Below are 14,595 nucleotides of genomic sequence, written 5' to 3' on the forward strand. Positions count from 1 at the left end.
ACCAATCCATACATATAGGTGAGCAGAAAATTAGCATACAGTATATTGGAATTGTTTGACAGATGCAAGGACCAAACTGGAATTACAAACTTAGTTTATACTGTAACGCAGGGGTAGTCAAACTGCGGCCCTCCAGATGTCCATGGACTACAATTCCCATTCGCTGGCAGGGGGCTCCTGGGAATTGTAGTCCATGGACATCTGGAGGGCCGCAGTTTGACTACCCCTGCTGTAACGATTAGTTTGTGCTTCACTCTGGAGGGAAGACACAGTAAAGGAAACAAATATATCAGAATTGGAGGTTGATGTTCAGATGTACCCCTTTTGATTGAAGAATGTTGTGAGCAGTTAACTTAGACCCTGCTGCCATGTTCCGTCTGTCTCCCCTCCAGCATGGAGTGACCCTACAGCCGCCTCCTCTCTGAGGGAGGGTGATAGGCTGGGCGGACATGCTAATCTGCCATTGTAAATTGCATTAAAAGGTAAAGGTAAAGGTATCCCCTGTGCAAGCACCAAGTCATGTCTGACCCTTGGGGTGACGCCCTCTAGCGTTTTCATGGCAGATTCAATACGGGGTGGTTTGCCAGTGCCTTCCCCAGTCATTACCGTTTACCCCCCCCCCCCCCCAACAAGCAAGCTGGGTACTCATTTTACCGACCTCGGAAGGATGGAAGGCTGAGTCAACCTTGAGCCGGCTGCTGGGATTGAACTCCCAGCCTCATGGGCAGAACTTTTAGACTGCATGTCTGCTGCCTTACCACTCTGCGCCACAAGAGGCTCAAATTGCATTACATTCTAGCAAACAAAGTTTGAGTCCAGAGGCACCTTTAAAGCCAACACAGTTTAATTCAAGCTATAAGCACACTTCAGATAGACTTCAGATATAGTGTCAAGCTTGAATAAAACTTTGTTGGTCTTAAACGTGCCCCTGGACTCAAGCTTTGTTCTGTTGTCAAAAAAAAAATTAGTTTCTCTAGAATGACAAGTTGGGTTATTTGTCATTTTTATAGCTTAAGGGCACTTTGTGACACACTCCCCAAAACTTGTAGGTCTGAATTTTAAACATTTCCAATCCAGTTAAAAACGTTACTCATCTTTGAATGTGGGGCACTTTTTCAGCTCCTGCTATTCCACAAGGTCTCTGGAGGTATCCAATCCCTCCTTTCTGACATGTACGGGAAGGGCCAAGGGACTGTCTGCCCTTCTGCATTGAGGCCTCCCTGTTTCCTTTCCAGAGTTACTTGTTCCTGCTTTCCTCTGACTATGAGCGGGCAGAATGGAGAGAGGCCATCCAGAAGCTGCAAAAGAAAGGTGAGACGCCCAGGAATGTTTTCCTTGTTGGAGGGGCCCTGCAGTGTCAGGTGGGCAACGCAAAGCTGGTTTGGTTTTCCACTGCTCCCTGTATGAGCTCTTGGCTCCATATAGTGCCTCTCAGTTGTAGGGATGCTGCTGATCTCTGCAATATTCCCCTCTTCAGCTTGAAGGTGATGCACACAGGGATAAAAATAATCCCAACTTCAAGGATATGTTTGTTATTGGGGTCTGAACCTGCTGAGACTGAGAGGGGAAAAGCTTTTAGTGGGTAGCTGCAGGCAAGGGTGAACCTAGCGTGCTGCAGTGAAAAAGGCAAACTTCAGGTTAGGGATTATTAGGAAAAGGATTGGGACTAAAAGGGCCGATATTGTAATGCCCCCATATGGAGCGATGGTGTGGCCTCATTTGGAATACTGCATATAGTTCTGGCCGCCGTATCTCCAAAGGACCTGGTTGTAGCAGCGTCCGAACCATCTTGCAGGAATTGTGCGGGGGCTGCTCTACCACTTCATGGCCTTCCGCTAAGTCTCCTTCTCTCACCCCCCCTGCAGACCTCCAGACTTTCGTGCTCAGCTCCGTGGAACTGCAAGTGCTCACGGGCTCCTGCTTCAAGTTACGCACTGTGCACAACCTTCCAGTCACCAGCAATAAGGACGGTAAGCGATTCTCATCCACCTCCTCTCTAGACCTTATGGCAGTCTCCCCCAGGCCGTAGTTCAGGTGGGGGGGGGTTGTATTGGGCTTAGTGATTTGCCACTGGTGTCCTTAGAACCAGTGTGGGGTCGTCGTTAAGAGCGGCTGCCTCTGATCTGGAGAACTGGACTCTGTCAAAGTTCTCTCAGCCTCGCCTATCTCACAGGGTGTCTGTTGCGGGAAAAGGAAGGGAAGGAAGATTGTTCTGTTTCATCTGACACATGCAGAGGTGCCGGTAGTTTCCTCTTACGTCTTGGGTGCTGATGTGCCACTCAGGAGACAGAAAGCCACTAGATGGCACTATGCAAGCAGGGTTTTCCCCCTAGCATGTCTCTTCCCTGACCCTATGGCTTTCTGCCCTGTGGCCACATGATTGAGCTGCTCTATTTGGGAGGGAGGGGGTTTATGATCAGATCCCTTAATATCTATTTTAATGTCTCAAAGAAGCTCTGTGGGAAGGAATTAGGATTGGGACCACAGTGGTAGCACAGAGAAGGGTCCTTCCTTTTGTATTCTCTGAGCTGCTTCCCATTGTAAAAATTGGGGGCCGTGAGCTTCGTAGTAATAGGACATTGGGGTGGTAATTTATATGGGGGGCATGGAGAAAACGTTTTTTAAAGTTTAAATATTTCCTCCCAGCTGTTTTACTCTGATCTAAATCCGCCCCTTGGCTGCTTAGTAATGTGGAAGGGAATCTTGGGGGCAGTTTGGTGTAGTGGTTAGGAGTGCGGACTTCTAACCTGGCATGCCGGGTTCGATTCTGTGCTCCTCCACATGCAGCCAGCTGGTTGACCTTGGGCTCGCCATGGCACTGATAAAGCTGTTCTGACCAAGCAGTGATATCAGGGCTCTCTCAGCCCTAACTCCCTCACAGGATGTCTGTTGTGGGGAGAGGAAAGGGAAGGCAACCGTAAGCTGCTTTGAGCCTCCTTCGGGTAGGGAAAAGCGGCATATAAGAACCTATAAGAACATATAAGAACCTAAGCTATAGCCCTCTACCCTGTTTTTGGAGTTACTGTGTGAATTTGGCATGTAGGATTCAATTCTTCCCCAGAAATAAAAGCATGCAGCAGCCCCCACCCCCCTTTATTGTTTCCCAAACTTCTGATAGCTGAGGTATGCACGCTTTCTGAATTGAAACCAGAAGTGCACTTTTACACCCCAAAGAATTTGTGGGGAGGGGGTTGTTTTGCACACTGCATAGATTTCTGCCTGAGTCTGGAGCGCCACAAACTACGTTTAGTTATTGTTCGTATGTCCTTAGACTCTGTCAAGAGATTCCTTTATAAAGTTGAAGTTGGTCCTTAAATATAAAAACCATTGTCCCTTGAAAAAGCTGTAAGGCGAAACGCATCGGGACTTGTGTGAAATTATAAAGAATAAAGAATTGCTCAAGATAGAAAACTCTATATAAGTCCATTTTGGATATTTTATTGCCCGATTGGTTCCCCAGTGCATCTATATTTCTCTGAGTCTTGTTCCGAGCATGCCTGGCAACTTCCATGATGTTCCCCCCAAGAACGTTATGTTCTAGCAAACAAAACCTGCTTAGGATCCCCAGCCCAAGGAAATAAATCTGGTCTAAGTCAGAGCCGGGGCCTTTTTGACTTTGGCCCCCGCCTGGTGGGACACACTACCAACTGAGATCAGGGCCCTGTGGGACTTTAACCAGTTCTGCGGGGCCTGCAAGACAGAGCTGCTCTGCCAGGCCGATGGTTGAGGCCTTGAACAAGTTTTGAGTCTGCTAGCCTCTGCGTCTACAAACCCATCCAACAAAATGATTATATGAACGAATATTTTTATCCCTCCCCCTTTTTTCACTTGGGAGAAGAAGGCAGCTGGAAACTGTTTTAGCTATGTTATATTTCATTATTATTAAGTTTAAAAAATTTAAAACCTAATCTTTAACGTTTCATTCTTTATATATTTTAATCCTTTCGAACGGTGCCCTGAGCCTCTGGGAAAGGGTGGGGTATTGATGCAAAAATACATAAAACGGAAAGAGGGTGTATCTGGAATAGTGACGGGTACAGAGATGGGAGCTGCATCTCTGTCTCTGCATTGGGGATGTCCAAACATGGCAGTCTCACTGGACTCAGAGACACTGCCTGACGTGTCTTGTGGCGCTTTGAGCAGAGTCTGATCCAAAGGAGGTGGCTCCAGAGCATGCAGAGGTACAAGAGGCAGCATCCTATATCAGCAGGAGCTGTCTGCTCGTGGGTGCCTTCATTTTATCAAAGTATTTCTTAGGGCACACCGTTTCTGGCATTAAGGCCCAACCTGTCTCCGTTCCCAAACGCTCTCTGGTTTCACAAAGACGAAAAGCAGGCACCGGTGCTTGAGAGGAATCTTTTCTAACCCCAAACTCTTTGGCTTTTCCACTCCACAGACGACGAACCTCCAGGGATGTACGGCTTCTTGCACGTCATCGTCCACTCTGCCAAGGGCTTCAAACAATCTGCCAGTAAGTGCCTCCTCCAGCCCAGGCTTGGCTCAGGACAGGCAGAGAAATCCAAGCCATGCCTTTCTTTCTGTCATTGACGAAGCCGCCCTTGAGGCTCTTTTGCCCGTCCCCAAATGTAGCCGTGCTCCCTGGCCTCTTCCGTGGTGCCCTGCAAGCGCCCTCTTCCCCTGCCCTGGTGCACCCACTTGAGAGGATGGCACCCTGGTCTGCAGCTGGATTGGGCCAAGGGTCACTCTAATATCAATATGGCCCACGGCTCTCAAAGTTTCTGGAGACCCTTCTGTCAAACAGCAAACTGGGTCTATTTGCTATTTGACTAAAATAAATAAAACTGAAAGAGGGTGAATCTGGGTCTCTTGAAGGTGTATCACTGATGAAGGTGTTGTGAAAACAAGTGTATAACCTGGAGCCTCATTTTGGTCCTGATTTGTTTTTATAATATGAGAACAGAGGCTTAACATTCACACCTGGAGCTTTATTAATTTTTGCCATATCTTTGGAACTTTGTTTTCCATTTCTGACTTTGTGGGTCCGACTGGAATTCTTCTTTGGAACCTCCCACTGGGGCCTGGAGATTTCCCGGAATTGCTGCAGAGCTCTGTTCCCCTGGAGAAAATGGGTGCTTTGGAACAGAGGCTGCATGGCATTATACCCTAATGAGGCCCCTCCCCAGGTTTCATCTCCCAAATCTCCAGGAATTCCCCAACTTGGAGTTAGTGACCCTGCCTGTTCAGGAGGTCAGCAGCTGGTAGTGAAAATATGATGATGATGATGATGATGATGATGATGATGATGATGATTTAGATTTTCCCCGCCATTAATGGCAAGCCTTCTCGTGTTGCTGGTTTTCTAATTCACGCCCTTGCCAGGTTTTGGGGCCCTTCAGCCTGGCTTGCAGTGTGAATTGATGGGGTGGGAGTGATCCTGGTCCACCATAAGCCTGCCTGAAGATGCCACAAATGGCCTTGTCCTCACAGGACCCCCCTCCCTTTCCGCAGACCTCTACTGCACGCTGGAAGTGGACTCCTTTGGGTACTTCGTCAGCAAAGCCAAAACCCGGGTGTTCCGTGACACAACTGAGCCCCAGTGGAATGAGGTGAGCAAAGCTCGGGGGTGGGTGGCACAGCCAATCTGTGGGCCTGACCACACCTAGAGCATCTTCTGTCCTTGCCTGGAGAAATAGGAGCCTTTAGATCTTCTGAGGCATTCTCAAGGTGTCCTTGAATGAATTTAGACCCCACAATTCAACTAAGGCAAAGAGACGAACTCCTGAGGATCTTTTGTCGGCCAAAACTGGGGGATTAGAACTCCGGAGCAGTGATGCTGGGGGGACCAGTGAGAGTTCTGACCCTGCTGATAGAACTGCTGGTGGCACCTAGGATTTGGCCACTGTGTGACGCAGAGTGTTGGAATGGGTTAGGCCAGTGGCTGATCCAGTTTGACACTCTGGGTCACACAGTGGTCAAAACCCAGGTGCCATCAGGAGGTCCACAGCAGGGCCAAAACTTTTGTCTTGCTTGGCATTTTCTCCGAGGGCCAAACAGAATTGGAGCTCCAGGACTGGAATTCCAACTGTGGGCAGACCCCAACAGCAGCTGGGGGAGTTTTTCCAGATGAGGAGCTGTTTTAAGCCTCGGCCTCTCTGCCCTATTGTGTCCCTCCGGAGGAACTGCTTGGCCACTGTGTGAGGCAGGATGCTGGAATAGAGGGACTGATCCAGCAGGGCTCTTATGTTCTTAGGACTCTGGTACTGGGCAAGCGGGGGGGGAAGGGGGAGTCTTCCCCTTGCCTAAGCCATTTCCCAGAATCCACCTCCCTCCATCCCTGGCTTAATTAAGCCATAGTAGGGAGAAATAACCTGGCTGAGAAACCACTCTTTTCCCCTTCCTGGGACTTAACAATGACTGGGAGTTGGGGGCAGTTGTAGGAACTGCACAGGGGTGAAAGCCCCGCTCCCCAACTCCTGGGGTCTGTTTCAAATGTTTCTTCCCTATTGCTGCTTTTTAGGGCCAAACACCACATCTAGTGCTAGGGGCAGCTTGGGCCTTACTGCAAACTCTGGACTCGAATCCAGAACTGCAGGCCTCAGCCACGTTCAACCCTCATGGATGCCTCTAGCTAGAGACCAGCATTTGTTTGTTTATTTGTTTTTCGATTTATACCCTGCTCCTCCCAGCATTTTGTTGTTATTATTATGAGTAGTAGGAGTATTGTTGTTGTCGGATTTATTGCCCGCCACTCCTGGACAGGCCGGCCCGTGGCGGGTTACATACTCCCCCACATGCAGCCAGCTAAGTAATCCTAGGCTAGTCACAGTTTTCTTAGAGCTCTACTCATGGTACAGTTTAGAGCTCTCTCAGCTCCACTCTTTCAGACAGTGAAAAGCAGGGTATAATAAAAAGCTCCTCTTCTTCTAAAGGTGAACAAAATTTGTGGCAGGGCAGGAGCTTTCGTGAGTCCTAAAAACTCTTCCCCTGCCACAGATTTTGTTTGTCTTTAAGATGCTACTGGATTCTTGCTCTTTTCTACTTCAGAGCTTTTTCTGTTAGCAGTGGAGAATGGCCTTGTTGTTTACATCAGCCAAAAAGGGGACATTTAGATCTTATATCTGTGATGCAGATTCTTGTACGCAGTTCTGACTGTCATGTACAGCTTTGATAATAAAGAGGGAAAGGTCGCCAACAAGGTCTGTAGGGGGCTATGCACAAATGGGACCGTAATGGAAACAGTTCTGAAGAAGATCTCGAAATGATGTCTTAATTAGTTGGCAGACTGCCGTTGCGCCTAATTGTCATGCGTTGTATGCGAGGACTACTTGCGCCATTTATAGTAACATTTAGGTTGCCCACAGTTAAGCTTTTCTGTGGCTTCTGGTACTCCGGTTTATTTATGATTCAGCAGGTTCTTCTGATGCTCTTTTGCAGCCAATTTATGGTGACCCAAAGGGTTTGGAAGGCAAGAGATGCTCAGAGGCGGTTCACCATTGTCTGTCTCTGTGTAGTAGCCCTAGGTTCCTAGAGCCAGCTTGATGTAGTGGTTAGGAGTGTGGACTTCTAATCTGGCGGGCTGGATTTGATTCCCCACTCCCCCACATGCAGCCAGCTAGGTAACCTTGGGCCAGTCATGGTTCAGTTAGAGCAGTTCTGTCAGAGCCCTCTCAGGCCTCATCTACCTCACAGAGTGTCTGTTGTAGGGAGAGGAGAGGGAAGGTGATTGTAAGCCGCTTTTGAGCCTCCTTCGGGTAGAGAAAAGCGGCATATAAGAACCAGCTCTTCTTCTATCAGTACCAGGCAGCCCATTTTAGCTTCTAACATTGGGCTATCTGGGTCAGGATGCTGCTGCTTTACTCCCATCCTTTTCACTGCACCCAGCCAATATCCCAAGAGTAGCACACCCAGGTTGCTTTCCTTTCCTGCGTCGATCTCCTCCCCACCCCCAACACTCCTTGTTTCTACCCGGCAGCCTCTGAGGACCACCCCCCCCAACCTCTGCTGACTCCTTTCTTTCCTTCTCGGCAGGAGTTTGAGATTGAGCTGGAGGGATCGCAGTGCCTGAGGATTCTCTGCTACGAGAAATGTTACGACAAGACCAAGCTGAACAAGGACGACAACGAAATTGTGGACAGGATTGTGGGCAAAGGGCAAGTCCAGGTAGGGCAGAGGGGTGCGAGAAAGAAAAAGGGAAATGGGGATGGGAAATGGGCTGCGGCCAGTGCTGGGGGTGGGGCGCGACTGTGTGTCACTTCTTGCTGTGGACTGAGAGAACATTTGTGTGTATGTGTGTGTGTGTTTGTGTGTTAAAGCTTTTCCGCATTGAGGATTCCTTGCCTGTAGAAAGCTAGCACAAGGATACAGCTGAACTTTTGAGGTTTATTATTTTGGGATTTTTAGGCCACCCTTCTCTGAGGGCTCAGGGCAGCTTACAACATATCAGTATCAATAAAACGAAGTTTAAACATCTAAACGTTGAAATCCCAGTCTATATTAAAATACACAAGATGCTCACTGCCTTTTCTCTGGTGGGAGGAAGGGAGAGTAGTGCTGCGATGTTGCTAGTGAAGTGGTGTGTGAATGTTGCTTATGTCGGGAGGCCAATTTCTTGATGATGTTCTGTTGTCCTTAGATCAGCTCTGTCTTGCAGGCCCTGCAGAAGTGTTTAAAGTCCTGCAGGGCCCTGATTTCACATGGGAGAGCGTTCCACCAGGCTTGCGCCAGAACAGAAAAAGCCCTGGACCTGATTGAGGCCAGTCTGACTTCTCTAGGGCCAGGGACCTTGGGCAGGGTTTTAGTGCTTGATTGCAAATGTATGTTACGAAGGTCCCAGACATTTATACCATATTTGTTGGAATGAATTATGCTATGGAACCTTTGGCTGAAGGGCCTATTTCTGGCATAAAATGTGTTGACAAAAGTTAACTGGGTATGTGCCTGCCTGCGGGGAGTCCGTCCTCCTCCCCACCATGTCAGAATGGCTCGTTAAAGGTGCCAGACCTTGTGGAAGTGGACATTTTAAGTGAACAGAGCATGAGAATGAGATGGCTTCTTCCTAAATGTAATACTGAATTGGCTCTCCCCTCCCCACCACTGGCACCGTTGGGATGACAAAAACCTCACAGCAGGCTGGGTCTGTATGTACCTTAGCCCAGGTTGACTGAAAACCTGGACTGAGCATGTTCCTGGAGAGCACAAATGATTGAGAGGAGCTGAATGCTGTTTACAGGGGAAAGGAGGGCAGGAGACAGATAAAGAAGAGTTGGTTTTTATGCCCTGCTTTTCACTGTCCAAAAGAGTCTCAAAGCAGCTTATAGTCGCCTTCCCTTTCCTCTCCCCACGACAGACATCCCATGAGGTTGAGAGAGCTCTGACAGAGCTGCCTTGTAATAACATGCCATGCTCTGAGAGAACTGTGACTGACCCAAGGTCACCCAGCTGGTTGCATGTGGGGTAGCACAGAATCGAACCTGGCATGCCAGATTAGACGTCCGCACTCCTAACCACTACACCAAACTGGCTCTCTTTAATTCTGGTTTTGTTAATATCCTATTTGGTTTTTGTTTGGTTTTGCTAGTGGTCATCTTGCCATGCAACATTATGATGTAATGGTCAATACATTGATTTAAAAAGAAGGAAAATAAACACACAATGGAGAGAGACCCTGTTGTTCTGAAATTGTGTGATTCCCTGAAGGCCTTTTTCCTAGAATATAAATTGGAGAGTTCTCATTGGCCCCTCTAGAAAACACCAGACAATTTGAAAGCCAACTCTGCAGGGAGAAAGGTTCTCCCCACTGGCTTGACTTGCTGTGCTGGTTTTCTTGTGACACAAAGAACCATTCCAAAAATGTAATATGTCACCCGAAGTCTGCAGCAGCGTGGACTGTTCTTGCCGTTTTCAGGTTCTGTTGTCACATTCCGTTGCATGTGTGAACCAGGCAGAGTTTGGGTGCAATTCCACAACAATGAGGCAGAGAACCTTGTTCTCTGTTAAAATTGAAGGCTCCATTGCATTGGGAACAGTGCAGCTGATGAGACAACTAAAGTCCGGATGTCTAAAGCCACGCTTTCTAGGATCAGCCCGTCCATCTGGGATGCCGTATTGTCAGGATCTGGAAGTGAGCCTCCATTCCTCCTCTTGCCAGAGTACCCAAACTGTTCCTGCCACCCTGTTTCTTGGGTGCCACGCTGTTGGCAGTGCCGCTTCCTTTGTGCAAGTCCAGCAGGCGCTCCGTGGGTGTGCTTTGTTTCCTGTCTAACACTCGATGGCTCTGTCTGGATTTATTAATTTTCGTGCTTTTAGACTGTCTGGAAGTCTGCACACTGCCTGGAATGGAACTATTTGGAGAGGATGAGTACCTAGCTGCCAATCAATACCTAGAGGCCTAAATGTGCTTCTGTCCAGCATCGGGATTGACAGACTCCAGCTTTTTATGGTTATTTCTGTTTGCTGTCAAGCTGCAACCAATTTATGCAAGGGTTTTCAAGTGAAGAGATGTTCAGAGGAGGCCTGTCCTCTCCCGCCTTTATGTCATGACCCGGATATTTCCTGGAGGTCTTCCCATCCAAATACTAGCCAGGGCTGACCCTGCTTAGCTTTCGATATCTGCTAAGATGAGGCTAGCCTGGGCTCTCCAGATTAGATTTCCTCTGCCATAAACCCCCCCCCCCAAATGCCAGAGATTGGGTGGGGAGGGTCTTCTGGAGCCTCATCTTTTTTGAGTCTGAATGCCTCAAGACGATAAGGTCAAGAGGGAGCCGTATATAAATCAAAACGCAAATAAATAAAGGCCCGTTCTTGAATGGCTGATAGTTAATATTCATGTTCTATTTAAAATAATGGTGAGGCTGAGGCCCCTGCCTCCGACGCAAGACCGCAGCAAGCTGTCCTGAGGTTTGGCCACTGGAACAAGAAGCCAAGGTTCTGATTCTGCTCCGTTAGTAGAGGACAGATGCTGATGTCGATGCCTTGAGAAGCCAGTGGGGACATTGGTCTCTTTGGCTCTGTAGGACTCCTTCTCCGGGCTGCCTGCCTTCCCTCAGCAACGCGGCTCTCCTATGGAGATCCGCACGCTCTCCTCTTGGGTGACTCCTGTGTCATCTCGCAGACAGCTTGGGAGTTGCTTGCAGGGCAGCAGAGGACGAGGGCTGCAGTTTGAGAAATCCGAGCCACACAATTGTGAAGCGTAGCACTTTGTGACGTTCTTCCGCTCTTTGCCAAGAATTTTTCAAGGAGTAGGGGGCCGGTGCTGGCCGGTGGGCCGATGTATGTTCATCTTAAAAATTATGTGATTCATCAAAGGTAGGCTGAGGGAGTTTTTAAAAAGATCCCAAATCCTGCAGCGGTGTGTGCCTTGGCAAGGGGCATGGCCATTCTTGAGAAGTTTGAGGCAAGGGGAGAAACGTGGGGTTTAGAAATAAGCGCGGATGACTCCCCAATAATGACAGTGGAAAGGGCTGTCTAGTCTCAGCTGTCTTCCGGCAACCCCTTAGGGCTTTCTGGGCAGGAGACGTTCAGAGGCGGTCAGCTACTCCTGGCCTCTGCATCAGAATCCTGGTATTCCACGGAGACCTCTCCCCCTCCCCTGTGAAGCTCAGAGCCTCCCTGCCAGAATTAGCACCCTGCCTGGCAAGCATCCCCGACCCGTTTCCCAAATTGACTTTGTCCTGCGTTACTAAGAGCAACAGCAGTTGCTAAGACAACGGATGAGTTCCTTTCTGATGGGTAAAGGAGGATATTGAGTGTGGCAGAGAGGTGGTGCTACCTGTGGTGGTAGGGCTGGGTGGTAGGGCCCCAGAATGGCTTCTTTGGGAGTTCTTTGTGTCACAGGACATCCAGGATTGGCAGTACCACAGGGGAGCCACGTCGGTCTGCGGTAGAATGGCCAGATTGGAATGCAGGAGCCGTTTTCGAGACATGAGCGTTTGAGAGTCAGCGCTCCCCTGGTCCCTTCCAACTTGCACCTGACTAAGAGAGCTTTGACTCTCAGAAGCTTTTGCTCCGAAAGCCTTGCTGGTGTCTAAGGTGTTCCAGGACTCAAAGGAGGGACTGGTGTCAGTGGGCTTGTGCGGGAGGGGGAACTGGTTTCCCCCACCTTCCCTAAGGGCTGCTGAGAGTAGCCATTTTTCTCTCCAGCATGCACACGCATGAGCATTTGTGGTGCATGAACTGTGGGGTGGGGGGTGGGAGGTCCTGTCTTGTTTCTGGAGGGAGGAGGCAGAGCTCTGAAATGTCAAAACTGCCTGCAAGATTTTGGACGTCTACCGTAAAGTAGAGACTCACAGATAGTAGAGACCCCAAAACAGAAGGGAAATACTCTTGCTCTGTGCTGGCTACTTCTCTATCGCACAGCATTTGTGTTGAAAGACAGCATGGTGCCATGGTCAGAGGAGCAGACTCAGGTCTGGGAAGGTTCAAATCCTCGTTTTGCCATTGAAGCTTGCTGGTTGACCTTAGGCCAGTTGCACATGGTCAGCCTGACCTACCTTACAGGGCTGCTGTGAGGATAAAATGGAAGAGGGGAGAATGGAGTGAAATGCTATGGGGGTGGGGCAAAAAGCAGGAAGGAAGGAAGGAAGGAAGGAAGGAAGGAAGGAAGGAAGGAAGGAAGGAAGGAAGGAAGGAAGGAAGGAGAGAAAGAGAGAGGAAGGAGAGAAAGAGAGAAAGAGAGAAAGAAGAAGGAAGGAAGGAAGGAAGGGGCATCTTCTAGGCAGGAAGCCTGAGTGATGAGATCCTTCCCCCTCTCTTGTTCTCCTGACCACCCTGTTGTTAAATAGCCCCCCTCCTGTGATGCTATCTGGGTGGTACAATTGGCCACAGGAGAGCATTTCTTTTTATTAAAACGTGGAGAAGAGAAGATGGGGGATCTCGAGAACTGGTGTGGTGTGGAGCGGTCTGAGTGGTCCGACTAGGATCTGAGAGAGCCAAGCTGGAATCCCCACCCTGCCATGGGAGCCTGCTGGATGACCTTGTGGCAGTCATAATGTCAGCCTACCCCACCTCACAGGGTTCTTGTGAGGATAAAAGCGATCCGAGGAAAAGCACGCGGGTTCCTTTGGGGAGAACAGTGGGATATACATGGAGTAAATAATATTTCCAGCCCCTTTAGATAGCAGAGCGGCTGGGTGGCCCAACTGTGGCTCTCCACATGTCCATAGACTACAGTTCCCATGAGCCCTTTGCCATTGTAGACCACGGACATCTGGAGAGCCTCAGTTTGGCCACCCCTGGCATAGAGTGTGTGTGTGTGTGTGTGTGTGTATTTTTCTTCTCCAGCGCAATTCTGGTTTCGGCCTCAACCACTCCTGGTCGATGCTGCTGGGAGAGAGGGGGATGGCGGAGAAGGCAAGGCGGTGGGGATTTCCCCCTTCCTCTTTGTGACGGTCCGGGGCCTGCCTAAACAGGGGGGGATTCTGAGCTGAGCCACAGGATTACAGATTGACCACTGGGCTTCTTTGGCCTGCAGCCGTCTGTGGTCAAGCAGGGCAGTGGAAACGTCACGGAAGCTTGCATCACCCAGCATGAGTCATGGGGGGAGGCTGGAGGGGAATTCTGGCTGGGCCCTGTGAACCTTGGGGGTGGGGAAGGAGATCATGGGAGCTGGGAACTGTGAGCCACAAACCACTGGAGAGATGGCTGCTGGGGGGGGGGGGGGGCAGGAGTCCCGCACAAGCTGCTGGCCAGGAAGGCCTTGAATGGAGAACCAGCAGGTGACGGCTGCCTCCTGGAGCCTCTAATCTGAAGAGCCCAGTTTGATCCCTTCCTCCTCCTCCTCTTCCATGTGCAGCCAGCTGGTGGACTTTGGGCCAGTCACAGTCCTGGTTCTCTCAGGACTCTCTCAGTCCCACCTGCCTCCCAAAGTGTCTGTTGTGGGGAGAGGAAGGGGAGGTGATGGTAAGCTGCTTTGAGATTCCTTCAGGTAGAGCAAAGTTGGGTCCAAAGAAACACTTCTTCTTCCCACTCATGCCAGCCCCACTTATCCGCCCCCTCCCCGGTGGTCCGGCTTCTCTCATCTCCTTCTCCCCTCTGGAGTAGACAAATTGCAGGGATCATCCAGACCCCCTTGATGGAGCTGCAGGAACTGACTAGCTTGACTGGGCTGTTTGGGCATTTCTGCGCCTGTCTTGGCAGTGTGTGTATCTGTGTCTGTAAGGGGGAGGGCTCTTCCCCCACCCTTTTTCCAGGCCCCTGAAAGTTCCAGTCACTTTGGATAGCTGCAAAGAGGTCAGCTTTGAGGGCTGGAAGGAGAGGTCTGCTGGGAAGGAAAAAAGTGTAGGAGGGAGACTGGGGGGGGTGTCTTTGTGTGTGTGGGGGGGTCTCCCTGCTTTGTTGGGTGGCGTATTGTCATTTCAAGGCTCGTTTTGTGACGGCAGCCACTTTGCAGCCTGTGCAGTGCCCCACACACAAGGGTCACGGAATTGGGAACGGGCCCAAGAAGCATGAGCCAGGAGTAGAATCCTCTCTGTGACCCACTCACTCTGCAGACATGCTGCTTCCAGCCTCCATCTCCCTCCTGCACATGTGCAAGCCTCAATCCTTTGCCTCTGAGCCTGGGGAGCCCCAGACAAGGGCCTTTTGTCAGGCCGAGGAAGAACTGCTTCTGGCTCCAATTAGGCGAGGGGGTGGGGTGGG

At 49.9% G+C, this 14,595-nt stretch overlaps 1 protein-coding gene across 5 annotated transcripts in view; it reads left to right on the forward strand.

Annotated features, from left to right (window-relative positions):
- The window catches only part of ABR (ABR activator of RhoGEF and GTPase), a 131,224-nt gene that overhangs the window by 83,169 nt on the left and 33,460 nt on the right, over positions 1-14,595 (forward strand). For all 5 annotated transcript variants that reach the window (XM_077311828.1, XM_077311830.1, XM_077311829.1 and 2 more), the window contains 5 exons: positions 1,236-1,311; positions 1,866-1,970; positions 4,397-4,471; positions 5,470-5,567; positions 7,990-8,121. In XM_077311828.1, coding sequence (XP_077167943.1) covers positions 1,236-1,311; positions 1,866-1,970; positions 4,397-4,471; positions 5,470-5,567; positions 7,990-8,121 — 486 coding nt within the window. The remainder of the gene's footprint in view (positions 1-1,235; positions 1,312-1,865; positions 1,971-4,396; positions 4,472-5,469; positions 5,568-7,989; positions 8,122-14,595) is intronic.

This window comes from Paroedura picta, chromosome 15 (assembly GCF_049243985.1).
Source record: "Paroedura picta isolate Pp20150507F chromosome 15, Ppicta_v3.0, whole genome shotgun sequence".
Lineage (NCBI taxonomy): Eukaryota > Metazoa > Chordata > Lepidosauria > Squamata > Gekkonidae > Paroedura > Paroedura picta.